We start from the raw sequence: 15,789 nt of genomic DNA, 5'->3' as shown, positions 1-15,789 counted from the left end.
TAAACTACTCATTTTAATAAATTGTTATATTTTGTAGTTGTTTGCTAGTAATTGATTTAAACTGTCACAAAAAGTTAAAATATATTACAAAAAAAAAAAAAAATATATATTTATATATATATATATATATATCATTTATTTAAGTTCTTTAATACTGTATCAAATTAAATACGTCTGATAAGTGTTTTTCTATGTGGTTATTATTTGTAGGTCATTTTAAAAAATACACTCAGCAATATGAAGTCCTTTAAATTATGCGCAACTAAATAGATTTCTTGAAGCATGTAAGAATAAAATAACCTTAAGGACGATGTGTATAATATACATCATTTAAAACATGTTATGCTTTTTTATTTATTTTATTTTTCTATAACATAATTATGTTAATACTTCTATTAAAGTTATAATTACATAGTGACTTAAGTTTGAAAAAAAAAAAAAAAAAAAAATTATATATATAATACGGTAGAATATGTATCATTAAACTATACATAAATTAAATATACATTTAAATTATATTAACATATGCATCCATATATTCAAAAATTAAATTCAATTGTTCTACACATAGAAGAATTAATTTTCGCAGGCCTTCACAAATGTGGCATTAAATAGACATCTATGCCTAATTTATAATATTTTTCATTAAGAAAAAAATTTAAATAATACGTAAAAATCATTTTCTTTTTTTAGTGGAACTTGTATTAATGTATTCATTTCTGTTATTTACAATGTTTTTAAATAAACAATAATGCAGTAAATATATCTTTGTATTTCCTCCAGAATAGTTCTTATATAGAAAAAAAAAAAAAAAAAAAAAAACACTATTTAATCTACATATAATTTTTTCCACTATACAATAGAAGATTATTCTCCAACTAAAAATTAAATAATTTGTATGATATGAACCATCAACAAAAATATTTTTAATTTTATAATTTATAAATATTAACGTTTTTTTTAATACCTAATTTATGTTCCCATACAATTTCAATTTTTCTAATTTTAATATGAACTAAAATTGAAGAAAAAAAATTATTAATATTATACTTTTTTATGATATATGAAATTATAATGTTTATTTATTTTATTAGATTCCGAATAAAATGTGATATTTTTTTTTTTTTTTTTTTACAAGAAACAAAGAGAAAATATATGTATATTCCTTCACATAAAATGCCAGATGAAAAATATTTGACTATATTTTACTAGAAAAAAAGTTAACTACTAAATATAGAGATAAAATAATGTTTCATCTTATCAATATTTATATTGTTATAAAAATAAATGCGCCTTGTAATATATATTTTCCTTAATAATAATTATTTATTTGTAGAAACTATTATTTTAGATGTGCATATTATTTTCAGTATGTGCAGCAATATGTGAGAGGGAGAAACAAGACACTTGATAATATATACTAATTATATAAAATTTTAATCTATTATTTTTAAATATTCATAATCATTTTATAACTAATGCTAAGATCAAATAATAAAATATAAAAAATAAAAGTAAATAAATGAAAACATATTTTCGAAAATATTACTCAAAGTAACTAAAAATTCCAACTATTTAATTCTCAAGAACAAGTATTGTCACTCTTTTGCAAAAACTGAATTAAAAAAACAAAGGTATTAATGTTACACAATTGTAAAGCATAAAAAATTTTATTCATAAAAGGAAAAATAAAAACAGTATTACATAAATAAGTTCATCGATCACAGTTTTGTTTTTCATCCGTGAAAAATTTGTGAGTTCTTTAGTGTTATAATGAATTGACAGAATAAATTGAACTAGTGGTTCGTTAAATTATTTATTCATTCAAAGAAATGAATAATTTTGCATAACTTAATAGTCTAATAACTTATTATTTTTGCATTTTTTAAAATTATATGTATATATTTATCTGTCACAGAATAAATCACTAATATGATATTTCTATAAAATTCTGGTGCTGCTTAGACAGATTACACAGCTTAGATATATTTTCTCTTCGTTCTATCTAAATATATGTTATATTCCTAAAAAAAAATTATTAAAAGAAATATGAATCAAGTTTTCCTTATATGACTATTTTATTGACTAGATTCTATCCATTCAATAATATTATATTTATGCATACATTTTTTTTAATGGAGTTCATATGAATGATACCATTAAAAATCAAGTAAACATAATTACACACATATTAATACATTTCCTCTCATTATAAATTTTATGAGATATTTAAAATATACTAATAGATATACTCATTTTTTTATATAATAAATAAGTTTTTACGATAAGAAAATATTTTATATTTTCATTTAAGTAAATGCATAACATATATTATTTGTTTTTTCTTTTTATTCTTTACAAATGTCCATAAAAAAATGTTATGTAAAATAATTTTATTATATATATGTCTATTATTAGGGTAAAATTGTTCCTTAAGAAATAGAAAAGAAAGAAATAATATATTTCCTTTTCTATTTTATGCTAAATATTTTGAATTAATCCCGTTTTGTAAAAAGTCCTTTAAGAGATTCTTTTAATGAAAAAATTAATTTATTTTTTATTTTGTAAAAACGAATTAATATTTAAATATTGAAAAATTATTTTTTTAAAATGTATTAACGTATAATCTAAAATAAAAGAAATTTGTAATACTTAAGGACAATTCAAAATAGAGAAATCTTTATGTAAAATTATAATTAAAACACTTACGTTAAGAATGAATATTATCACTATACAAGGCTAATATAAAAAAATTTTTATATATTGGAGATTATATAATACTAATATAAAAAATATTTCATTCTCATTTTATTTTTTATTTTTGTTCATGTTACATTATTAAAATTAAAATATTGAATAGTAATAATTGTCCATATTAATAATCTTCGAATATAAAAAATAATTGTTCCCCATTAATAAAAAAGAATTACATAGAATAATTTATAACACATTTTACATTAATCTAAATGTATTTCTCTCAAAATATCGGGACCCCTACCACTATTATCTTTACTTCTATGTTTTGTTTGATCATTATTATAACCATCATCATCACTAGTTAAATAAAGCATTTTTCTTGTTTTACTTTTCTTTTTAAGTCTCTCTTTTTCTTCATCGTCTTCTGTATGATGTGCAAGTTCCATTAGTTCGTTTATTGCGTTTTCTAATTCTTTTAAATCCCTTTTCTTCTTTAATTTGGGACAAAACCATGCCATGAAATATTCTCTTTCCTAAATAACGGATTAAATTTTGGAATAATGAATATTTATATGAATAAAATTATTGGTAAATTATTAAATATGAATATAAGGAATATAAATTCTTTAAAATATGGAAAATTTCTTACTAAATTATATATGTATATCAATAAAGCCACTACCACAAAAAGGAATAAGGTAAGTATCGTAATTGCGACAGCGTTATTCTGAAAACTCGAGGAAACTGTTGTATTTGTATTAGTTCCATATGAAGTGTCTAGGCCTAAAGTTGTATTAGAAGTATTATTAGTAATTATATCTCTTATGGTACTCACAGTCGTATTTACTACTCTTTCTAACGAATTTGTAATTGCCCCTGTGGTAACATTTGTAATATCAGTTACTCCTCCTGAAGTTGTAATATTATGTAATTGTGAAGATAATAATGAACTGCTAAAATTAGTTGTACCTTCGCTAAGAAGGGTAGGTACAGCTGTATTATTATCCGTTGCACTTGATAAATCTCGCATCAAGGTAGTTAAGTTCCCACTTAAAAGTGAAGATACAGTTGAATTGGGTTCAGCCATATTCTTCAGTTTTATTCTTAAATTTATATTTAAAAAAATAAAATAAAAAAAAAGGTTTAATGGCGGATATCTGTTAAGTCGTTTTTTTAGTATGTTTTATAATACTATAATAAATTATGGGCAATTTAAATATACGAAACTATTTTAACAAACACAATGAGGCATTAATCCTCGTGGTAAATTATTTAATAAAGACCTTTATTATATAAAATAAAAACTATATCTTCGGAATAAATTTGCTTAAAATACTTTTATCTTGATATCTTTAAGTAGTATTTATCGAACTACTCAAGAAAGAGTAAATCTGAGTGTGTATTTTCAAAATACACAGAACAGGTTGTTAAGTGTTATACCCAGGAGACTTTATTGTTTATTTTTCTATAAAATTACCACATTGATTAAAAAGAAAATGCAATATATAAATAAAAATCGTATAAAAAAACATAAAATTCTTTAAAGAAACATATTAATGTTAAATATTTTATATTACTTAATTTTCGAATCATATATATACGTTAGAAAAGTGCCTCTGAGTAGGCTCTATTAATATATTTATAAAACGAAACTAAAATAATTGCCTTCTATTAAATGTTACAAGCATAATGCATTTAATATAAATTTTAAGTGTTCAAAATATCCTAGTATGAACATAATAATAAAAAAAAAAAAAAAAAAAAAAAGGGCAGGAAACAATATATATTACACCACTTATTTATGCACCCCTTAGAATTTATCTTCTTGAAGTCTTAAATAAGATTGTAATTTTTATTTATAAAAATATTATAATAATGATAGTACAAAAGCATTAAAACAGTGTTACCTAGTTTGTAATATTTATATACATAAACAAATTGATCTTTCCCTTTCGCTGTTCTATCCTTATAATTATTGAAAAATGTTATTAACAATCACAGTGCTTCCTAACCTATAATTTTATTTGATTAATGTGCATTAACATTTGTAAACTCTATTAACATTTAAGATAAATATATATAAATAATGTTTAGTCTTTTAATTTTTAAAATGAAAGAAACATAAAAAATTTTCTTTTTTTATATAATAATATGAGGACAAAAAAAAAAAAAAAAAAATAGAATATATGAATATAGCGTTTGCATACATTTTTTTTCCTTTAATATTTTGCATTTTTACTCTAAAAAATATTCATACTAAGCTAAAATCCACAAATACGTGAATATCAATATATATTTCGTAAAATAATGGTCATTTAAAAATAAAGAAATCATAGAAGCTAAATGTTTCATATAATTAGCTCAATATATATTAATATATATATTGATAATGTGATTTAGACAAATATAAAATTATCAAAGAATAATATAACTGAAAAAATTAATTTTCTCCTTCATTATATTCATTTTTTTACTTTAATATTATTTTTAATCTGTAGCATTTAAATTGTAATATTTAGTATGTACATATATACTTAATTTATTATTATATAATTGTTGTATTCTTTAATGTTTGCTCATTTTTCTTCAATATAATAGAATAGTTCGTTTTTAGATATAATTTAACGCATAAATTAACTCTTTTAAGTGGATTATTTTGTGGGCATAGCCTATTTTTTTTTTAGTAATTTACTCATTAACATCTAGGGTCTTTTAATTAATTATAATTAACTCCATTTCCTATACATAATACATACATATATAAAATTAAGGTGTTTTCTATTAGTATGCAAAATTAACTTCCACATATTATCTAATGAATTATTAATGTTTTTTAGTTTTTTTTCTGAATTTATTTTGTAACCTTTATGCACCCCTTAACATGCAGTGTTAAGATAAAATAAACACTTCATGTTATGTGGAAAAGTACAAATTTTTCGATAATTATGCTTTTTTATAAAATTTATTTCTTCTTATACAACAGTGTAATACATAAAAATTAAAATTTTACATGCAACATCTTAAGATTTTTAATCAAAAAAAAAAAAAAAATTTCGCCAAATTTAATATTAACCATATCCATAATATATTTTTTTATAATAATGTATATATTATAATAAAAGCGCATTTTCATAAACAAATTTTTACTGAAAAAAGTTAATTCATGGCATAATTTTCAAAGATAAATAATTCATTTGTATGAATATATGCATAAAAACATGTCCCTTCTTCTATTTTAGCTAAAAAAAATTAATAAACATTATTATTTTTTTACATTTTTCTTATGAAAATCACCTTTTAACCATATAGTTGCTTAACCATTATATAATTCAAAATTTGATTATTTTTCACATTTTTGTGGTTTTTATCGTAATGGAATAGCCTATTCAAAAATGTAACCCTTTTTATTAACAATTACAGATCATCTACGTTTATTTTATAATGAGTAATATCTCTATACTTCTGCATATTGTCAACTTTGATAAGATATGAAGTTTAATGACAAATTATTTAACACTATTCCAACGAATATGTTATTTCTCTAAAGTTCATTTAATTAATGCTATTTTTGTCCCTTCAATCATGTAAGTGTAACCCCTTTATAGTAAAAACTTCCAGAGGTATTTAAAAATACAAAAAAAGGAAAGGAAAAGAAAATAATATTTATTCATTAGCATGTATTTTTCATCTGTTTCTTAACATTCAACCAGAATAATTATCAACTTCTAAATGTTTAAATGTCACTTCACGTTTCAATGGCTCTATTATGTTACATTGCTACAGAACAGGGTAAAAAGTTTACTAATATTAACACTATGATGCTGAAAAATTAATACAATATAAATTAATAAAATATAGCATGTGATCCTTAATATATTAGGAGAATATGGTATTTCCAGTAAAGTGAAATTTTTACATATTAATTCCTTATGTGTTATTCTTTAAAAAAGCGAAATTACTACAAAAATAGAAGTTAACTGTAATAAGATAATATAAAATAACTTACTTAAAAAACATAACTTTAAAAAAAAGTTTACATAAAAAATAATAAAAATACTTAAAGCATTATTGTAGATAAAACAAATACATAAGGCACGATCACAAACATGCATACCTAAATATAGCATCTGGGATAGGATAAAATGCATTATTAAATTAAATAATTGGTTTTGTTTTAAAATCAAACCAGCTAATACTTTTATCGCACTTTTTTATTTTGGACTTCAAATAATACGGATTACTACTCTCTAAGTTGATATAATTATTATCATGTGTATCATTTTCTTCGCATATATCGTATCCTAATATATTTATAGTATTTCTATTTAAAAACTTTGGTGAGCAGAATGAATTTTTTTGAATATAACTATACTCAAAAATTAAATTTTGTATTTTTTCTTTAAATTCTAAAATATCATCCATAGTTAAATATTCCAAGTAATGATGCAAGTGTGCCTTTCTTTTGAACAATTTATTAAATCTTTCTAATATTTGCAGAAAACTGTTTCTTATTTCACACGAGTTAATCAAACATAATAAACTATACGGCTGATTTAATGGGGATACATTACATAACCCTATTTTTGTAGCATCCTTGTTGTAACGGAGGATATTCAAATTATTTTTTATTAACAATACATTCTTAGTAACATCTGAAATATTGATATTACCCCGAACTAAAAATGCCATGGATAAACTAAGACCATCCTTTGGGTTGGCTATGAGCATTTGATTATTACGATTTAAAACATTTTTGAACAAGTGATCAAAAGTTCTAATATTTTCCGTTTCTACGCAAGGGCTTAGAGAGGACAACATAAAGTTAAAAAAGGGGTATGGAATTAAATTCGTACATATTTCATTTATATCCACATTTAATGAACCCTCAAATCTCATAGAACTAGTTAAGTTTAAAATTACATTAGCTACTATATTATTCATCTTTGAATAATCATTTTTATCATTTTTTTTTTCTTTCAATTTTTTACTATTTAAAATGTCTAGTAATGCATCATTTGAAACAGGTAAAACGCAATTTGAAAATTCATGAATTTTTGTTAAGGCAAAAAAACTGTTATACGGAGATGTAATTACATCGTCACAAGCTGATGGAAATACACAGTTACTAAATTTTATTTGTTTATAATTATCAGATAACATTTCTAAAATATAGGAACCTAAGCCGGATCCAGTTCCACCTCCTAATGATGATGTAATATAAAAAGATTGTAAAGAATCACATTTTTCTACATTTTTTCTAATTATGTTATCTATTAATGTTTCGTACATCTTTCCATAGTACATGTATCCTTGTGACCAATTATTTCCTGCCCCTGAATGTTGCGTAAAAATGTTATTTTCATCAAAATATGGAGAAATGGAACTTTTCATAATTTCATTTGCTACTCCAGTTTCTGTATCTATTAATATGGCTCGGGCTTTTAAACTTTCTTTTTGATTTAAATTAAAATTTTTATACACATTTTCAAAAAAGGAGGATGCAGAATCGTTCATAAAACTGTGCTTTCCTACCAATTCTCTTTTCTCGTTAATTTTTTTATTCAAATGTTCCTTAATTGCTACAGACCAAAACTCATGACCTAATTGATTGCCACATTGTCCAACATGTAAAAATATGATTTCGCGTACCATGGACTCTTATATTGATATAATTACTTTTTCCCCTTCTTTTTCATCAAATTTTTATTTATAAATTTATCTTCTTTTAGCGGATCTGTGTTTAAAAGTGATTTCTTATTTTCTTTATTTTTTTACTCTTATAAACTATTTTATATCTCGTATACGCATGTTTGATTCGTTTTGTTTTTTTTTTTACCCAGTCAACTACCTTACCCTTTTTACATATGCGTTATTTATTCATTCGTATTCTCATGTAATTATGTATGTTTGCTTTTATTCATGTGTCATACATGAAAATATAATTGTTTTCCACTTTTCATGTCCCAATTAACCTCCCCCTTATCTCTTGAGAATAATATGGTGTGTTATTTATTTTGTTAGTAGCATTTAAATGCTTATACTGTTTAATCAAAATTAAAATTTCCCATAACGCATCTATACATGAAGACAAAAATGTTTGCACATTCACCCATTTTTATTTTCATCTTTTTCGAAAGTTCACATATCTCCATAAAAGCTTAAACATAAATATTTATTTAAGAAATTAATATAATTTTGTAGCATATAATTAATAATTACTTAAATTACTTCTTTTCCAACATAAAAAAAATTTAACAAAAACAATATAGAAAATATAATGACGTAATTTCGTGTCTACCAAGGACTGTTTAAAATTAGTAATAAGAAACATAATTAAACTTCTTTTATTTGTATAAAAAAAAAACTTTTTTTAAGAATTCAAACATTCTTTAAATTCAAAAATATGAAAATACATAAAATTTTTATATAAAAGAAATTTTTATTCTCATTTTACTCTACTTTTTTTACCTTAAAAAAGAGAAGCTTATTTACAAAAGAAAGTGGCTTACATTTATATGCTGTAATCAATATATAGTATAAGGTTAACATTAAATAATTTTTAAGATTTAAAATTTAAATGTATTATTACGACAAAAAGACAACAAAATTAAAAAAAATTCCTTGATTCAAACACATAACAATATTAATGGAACTAAAAATGATACCACTTTTTGTGAAATTCGCCTTTTGAAAATTAAGTAAAATTAAAAAATATTATAGAGAACAAATACACATACCTTAAAAAATTAGTAAGTCTCTTAAACATGGTTACACGCAAAATACTTCAAATAGAAAAAAGTAAAAAAATTTATGGACTACTTTAAATCAGATGATGTCTTCACATTTTACTTATCTTTTCTTTTTTTCTAATTCTAATAGGAAAAGAAATTTTATGTAAAAAATCATATTTTTAATATTTATAAGTATTTATTACATAAATAGAATAAACAAAATAAATAATTAACTAGATATTATAAGTTTTATAAAATAAATATAAAAAATTATTATGTAAATAAGGTAATATGCGAATACTGAAGAATTCCATCTTATGTGGAAAGTGGTATCTGCTAGAATATGCAGTGGCACATTAAATTAATTAAGCAAAAAGGACGTTCCTAATGATAATGCATTTAATAACTCCTTAAGTTTGAGATTATAAAGTGTATAATCATAAAAAATATAATATATGGAAAATAATTTTTCTTTGTTCTTATTAAAGTTTCTTGAAAAAGTTCAAAGTAAAATTATGTTAAAAAATATGCATCCGACTACTTTTCGAAACTCTAAAATATGAACTTATTGTATTTTAGCTGATATGTTATAATTCCTACACTGTCCCAGAAAAAAAAAATAAACATATTTAACTTTTATCAGCATTATATATTACAGCAAATTTTTATATTCAACAATTTATAATATTCATTATCATTATTATTTGAATTACTCCGCTACTTTTTTTTTTTTTTTTGTAAATTACATGACTCAGAAAAAAATAGTTAAAAATTAATTACCAATAAAGAATCATTTCCCTCTATTTTGTAAAACATAATTAATCGAAGATTAATCATATTATATAACTATCAAAATAAAAAAAAATTCATAATATTGTAAAATTACATAATATTTTAGTATTATTATTCATTGCACACTTTTATGTTCTAATGAAAATTTCATTTAGAACAAAAAAGTTTACCTTCACATTCTACTTATGTTTTTTTTTGAACAGTTTACAACTTGAATTATGTTGAATATATTATGCATACAATGTTTTAAACGCATGTAAATCTATTAAATTAGAGTGTTCTTATGAACATTTAACAACATTTGCTAAAATATATAAAAAAAACAAATTACAAATTTTTATTTTCTCATCAAATAATGGTTCTCATTTTACGCAAAGTAGAGCAAACAAAATATAGATGTTACAAAGAAAATATTAAAAAAAATTGGCATAAGAATTGAAAAACATCATGGAAAATGAAACTGACAGGATTTATTCTCATTTAAATAATTTTAAAGGTAGTTATCTTTGTTTTTACTTAAATTATTACAATTATATAATATAATTCCACATTTTAAATAAATAAAAAAAAAAATTATAAAATATATTTATGGACTACAAAAAATTATGTTTTACATTGTTAAAAGAATATTTATAATCCTATTTTACAATAAAAACGAAGAAGCTTATACATATTGAGGGATAACCAAAACTTTTATTATTTATTGGGAAATGTATTATATCACGAAAATTTTATGTATTATGTATTCAATTCTTAACTTCTATAAAAAAACGTCGCACGTAACTTTTTATAAATGTTATAATAAATAAAGGTTGTTCTTTATTAATTTACATATAATAAATATTATGTTTTAATCCCCGACGAAGTATGTAAATAGAGTAAATAAAAATTTTAAATGAAAAACAGAAAAATCCTAACAAAACTCTTTTATATACAGAACTGTTTTATTTCGTTTTATTTTATTTTTTTATATTATATGTAATAAAAAATCCTGCACTTTATTTTGCAACTTTTATAATTAAACTATATATACATATAAATATATATATATATATATATTTATATATATATTTTTTTTTTTTTCTTTAAAATAAGTGTTTTTCCTTTTAATACATTTTATATCGTTTTTGCACTTTTACTGAATTTAAGGAACCATACGTGACTTCTTTAAAAATTAAAAAGAATTGTTTTTTCTTATGTAACTTAATATTGAACAAAACTTCAAGTACAGGTTTATCGAAGTGAAATATTATAATTCCTTTAAATTAAAAGGATGTACATATATACATGTATTATATATATTCATGAATAAATTACAAAACAAAACAATATGAACAGATATTTATAAGAAATATTGTAAGTTAATTTATAAAAATAATAAAAAAACAACTTATTTGTTAAAATTTTTTAAAATATAAATAATTTTTATTTTTTCCATATAATTTTATGATGATTTGTTCTCACAATTCTTCTGACTTGATTAAGGCTTCATAATAATGAACATAATAAATATTGAAATAAATATATTGTCAAGATTTACTGAGATGGTTAAATATAAAATATGATCCTAAAGAAGGAAATATATTTTAACATTTTGAATAATATATATTTTGACATGTAATTAACAATAACATGCTTTTAGTTATGAAGTTTAAATTATAGAAAAACGTTCTTGCTATAAAAAAAAATGTTTCATTTATAAAAGATATTACAAACGCATATATATATGTAATATACGTATATGAGTGCACATCGTTACTTATTTTATTTTTTATTTTCATTTTGTTATTTTTTTTTTTGAATTTTTTTTGTGTGTTATAAGTTCAAAATGAGTATAAACAAAATTAAATATGACGAACTAGAGGAACTAAGAAGGAAAAATGAAGTATTAACAAATTTGTTAAATAAACTAATAGCTTTTGACAAAAAAAGGATATTTTTATACCCCGTGAACGTACAGTATGTTCCTGATTATTTGAACATAATAAAGGAACCAATGGATTTTACCACGATGAAACAAAAAATTCAAAATTTTAAATATAACAGCTTTCAACAGTTCGAAAATGATTTTTTTTTAATTATCAACAATTGTTATACTTATAATGATAGAAGTACAATATACCACAAAATAGCAGAAAATGTAGAAAACTACTACAATAAAATTAGCATTAAAATGCATAGGAAATATTTAAATATACATCTCCTATATCATAACGAGGATAAAAATATTGTAAATAATGCTATACTTAACACTGATATAAGTGATGGAAAAAAGGGTACCATAAAAGAAAATAAAAGAAATGTAAAGATAAAGAAACATGGAAAGGTAGGAAGACCATGTAAAGTAAATGTAGATGTTAAAAACAACTTCAATGATAACACAGATATATCTATTAATTCTCTTAATAAGAAAAAAAAAAAAAGTAACAATAAAATATTAGAAAAATCAAATGTAAAAGTGCCTAATATTTCTCGTTGCAATGAATTTGGATCTTTTAACAACCTTATAAATAATAATAATTATAATAATAATAATAATAATAATAATAATAATAAATAATAATAATAATAATAATAATAATAATAATAATAATAATAATAATAATAATAATAATAATTATAATAATTATAATAATAATAATAATAATAATAATAATAATAATAATAATAATAATAATAATAATAATAATAATAATAATGGAAATGATAACACAAGTTCTAGTCTAGAAAATTTGATAGAGCAGGAAAACTTTAGCGCAATCATAGATACTATATTGAATAGTAATGACAAATCAAAGGATATTTTTAATTCATTAATTAAAGTGTTATCTTATAAAAAAGATAACCATCCCAACTTATATAACTATGTAAATATTAGTAAATCATTGTATAATATTTTTTTTCAAAAATCTCTTTTGCCCCAAAAAAAAATTAATGAAGATTGCTTAACAGACATTAATGATAGTTACAAGAAGTTATATGAATATATTAGAAAAAGAAAGAGATGTGATGCAAATGAAAATTTAGACTTATATAATGAAAAATGTAAATTATTAAGTCGAGAGAAACGTAATAATTACTGTTTTAATAATTCGGGGAATACTATTCAACATGATAATTGTGGAAAAATACATAAAAACTGTAATAAAGATAATGCTGGAGGTTGCATTAATTCCTTTTCATTTATTAATAATGACAATATTTTTAGAACAAATAACAACCATTATAATAAATATAATAAAAATATTAATAATGAAATCCTAAAAAAAAGCCAATTTTTTGAAAATCATTCTGGTGGTTCATTAAATAGGGATTTAACTGAAAATGAAGATATTCTTGAAAAAAAAAAAAAAACAATCAAAAGAAGTTACAACATGCAACATTGAAAAGGAGGAATTAACGATGAAACTCTTAAATTATAAAGAGAGCGTGAAAAATTTTATTGGAGAAGAAAATCTTCCCACATTCATTAGCATATTTCCAAATATTTATAACATTTTAGATAACGCAGATTCAAGTAATTTATACTATTCTGCTTTTAATGATTTAAGGATGTTCGGTTTAGATGTAGCAGATTTTGATGATTTTAACAAAAATATTTCTTATGACAAAAATTGTTTACTAGGTGTTGGAAGACATCATATTAAAAACATACTAACATTAGATAAGAATTTGTCCAATATAATGTATAATGATCAAAACGAATCCCAATTTTCTGATAAGTTAAAATCATATTTATTAGGAAATAAAAAATACGGAGAAAATAGCTTCCATTGCAATGATAGAAATAAACATGCAAATATAAACACGCAAAATTACTTTTTAAATAAACAGAATAAAATAGGTAATAATTCTATATTTGAAACGCAAAGTAAACATGAAGATCTGAATAACCAAAACTTTAGATTCATCAATAACTCCGAATTATCCGTTAATAACAGTAATAATATCTCAATGAATTATAATTCATTCGGACATAATACTAAAGGCAGAATTAATGAAAAATTAAGCAAGCCATGTGATCATCTGTATTTTCATCATAATGAATTAAATTCTATATATGTACCAAACTCCATAGGTGAAGATATTTCGAGTGAATCATCATCTGATATGGAGAATTTGAACCTAAGAAAATTTTTAAATACATATAATTTTTTTCATAAAGAATTTTTAAAGAATAAAAAGATTCAGAAGATAGTGAATAATAAGCCAAATGAAACATACACAAATATTTAATGGGCGTACTAGGTCAAATATGTAAATTATTTATTTTATTTTTTTTTAATTTTAGTTGGACAATTTTTTAATACATATATATCCGATATATTTATATTATATTAATCTAAATATATTTATATACAATTGTGTTTGTTTACCTTAAAATGAATAAAATAGTTATTTCTTAAATGAATATAATATACTTTATCATATAACAAAATAATATTTTCAATTCTAATAACAATTAACATATTATTTAACTATTAAGGAAACTATTTTGTTACCTTGTTTTTGTAATTACAAATATTTTTTTTATACTTTTTTTTTATATGTTTCAAAACCTTTATTTTAGAACTGTTCGTAAATTTAATGAAATAGACAACAATTTTTAAAAATACATCTTTTCTCAATAACCGAAAATAAGAGAAGGAAAATTTAAATAACTATTAAAAAATGATACATTCATATATTAATATACATCTGTGTATGCAACTTTTTTTTATATATTTGAAAAAATTTTAATATAAAATGGTTTTTTTATTCGTATTTTATTTTTATGTGTTTCCCTTCATTTCTTAAGTTGCACATACAAAAAAAAAAAAGGAAAAAATAATAATGAATAAATAAATTGTAAATTATTTGGAGGAACAATGTAATTTCAGGTTTCCAATTTTTCTTCAAATAAATTATTATAATTTTTACCCTATGTTTTCTTTTTCTACATTTGAATATTAAGAAATTGTATTATTTTTTGATTACAAAAAATAGTTCGTAGCGCTCCGTATTATTATCTGTGAATATTTTCTTTCATAGTGTGTTTCTATATATTTCTTAATGTTTTCATAACATAAAGAAAATGGTGAAATTAAAATTGAAGAAAAGTGTAAACTACAAAAACTAATTCACATGTTTCTGTAAAAAAATAAAATGTTCACTATATATAGCGAATAAACTGTTCAAAAAGTAAAATGATGTAACAATTTTTTTTTTTTTTTTTTCCATTTAATTTATCAACAAACATAAACATGCAATTGTTAAATTGTATAATTTCAAATTATTCAAGATAAAATATAAACACTGCAGTTTAGTAAATAGTCAGCATAAAAAATAAGGAAATGATTAATTTAAACATGGTGTAAATGTTTCTTTTTTATTTATTCTTCTCTCAACGATAAGCCCTCATTAGAAGAAAAAAACATTAAGTATAAAATATATTTCATGTACGAGATGGGGGGAGAAATGAAGAAAAGGATGACTTATATCTAAATGTAAAAATAAAAATTTTGCTTTATTTTATCATATTTTTTTTTTTTTTTACCTTACTTTTTTTGACACTCGTTTTTTTTACCAT

General features: G+C 21.3%; 3 protein-coding genes across 3 annotated transcripts; 1 reads left to right on the top strand and 2 right to left on the bottom strand.

Annotated features, from left to right (window-relative positions):
* Nucleotides 1-2,957: 2,957 nt before the first annotated feature.
* On the bottom strand, nt 2,958-3,784 carry PmUG01_12080700 (conserved Plasmodium protein, unknown function; the record flags this gene model as incomplete). The annotated part of the gene is made up of 2 exons (XM_029007056.1): nt 2,958-3,230; nt 3,416-3,784. The coding sequence occupies 2 exons, from the start codon at nt 3,782-3,784 to the stop codon at nt 2,958-2,960; spliced, it is 642 nt and encodes a 213-aa protein (XP_028863483.1).
* A 3,068-nt stretch (nt 3,785-6,852) lies between these two features.
* Nucleotides 6,853-8,349, bottom strand: PmUG01_12080600 (tubulin epsilon chain, putative; the record flags this gene model as incomplete). The annotated part of the gene is made up of 1 exon (XM_029007054.1): nt 6,853-8,349. One exon carries the CDS (start codon nt 8,347-8,349, stop codon nt 6,853-6,855), a length of 1,497 nt encoding a protein of 498 aa, XP_028863482.1.
* Nucleotides 8,350-12,048: 3,699 nt separating this feature from the next.
* PmUG01_12080500 (bromodomain protein, putative) lies at nt 12,049-14,456 on the top strand (the record flags this gene model as incomplete). The annotated part of the gene is given in 3 exon segments (XM_029007053.1): nt 12,049-12,771; nt 12,785-13,561; nt 13,575-14,456. The coding sequence occupies 3 exon segments, from the start codon at nt 12,049-12,051 to the stop codon at nt 14,454-14,456; spliced, it is 2,382 nt and encodes a 793-aa protein (XP_028863481.1).
* Between the last annotated feature and the right edge of the window lie 1,333 nt (nt 14,457-15,789).

Source organism: Plasmodium malariae (assembly GCF_900090045.1).
Source record: "Plasmodium malariae genome assembly, chromosome: 12".
Taxonomy (NCBI): Eukaryota; Apicomplexa; class Aconoidasida; order Haemosporida; family Plasmodiidae; genus Plasmodium; species Plasmodium malariae.
The sequence above is the reverse complement of the archived record's forward strand: the minus strand, read 5'-3'. Positions and strand labels throughout refer to the sequence as shown.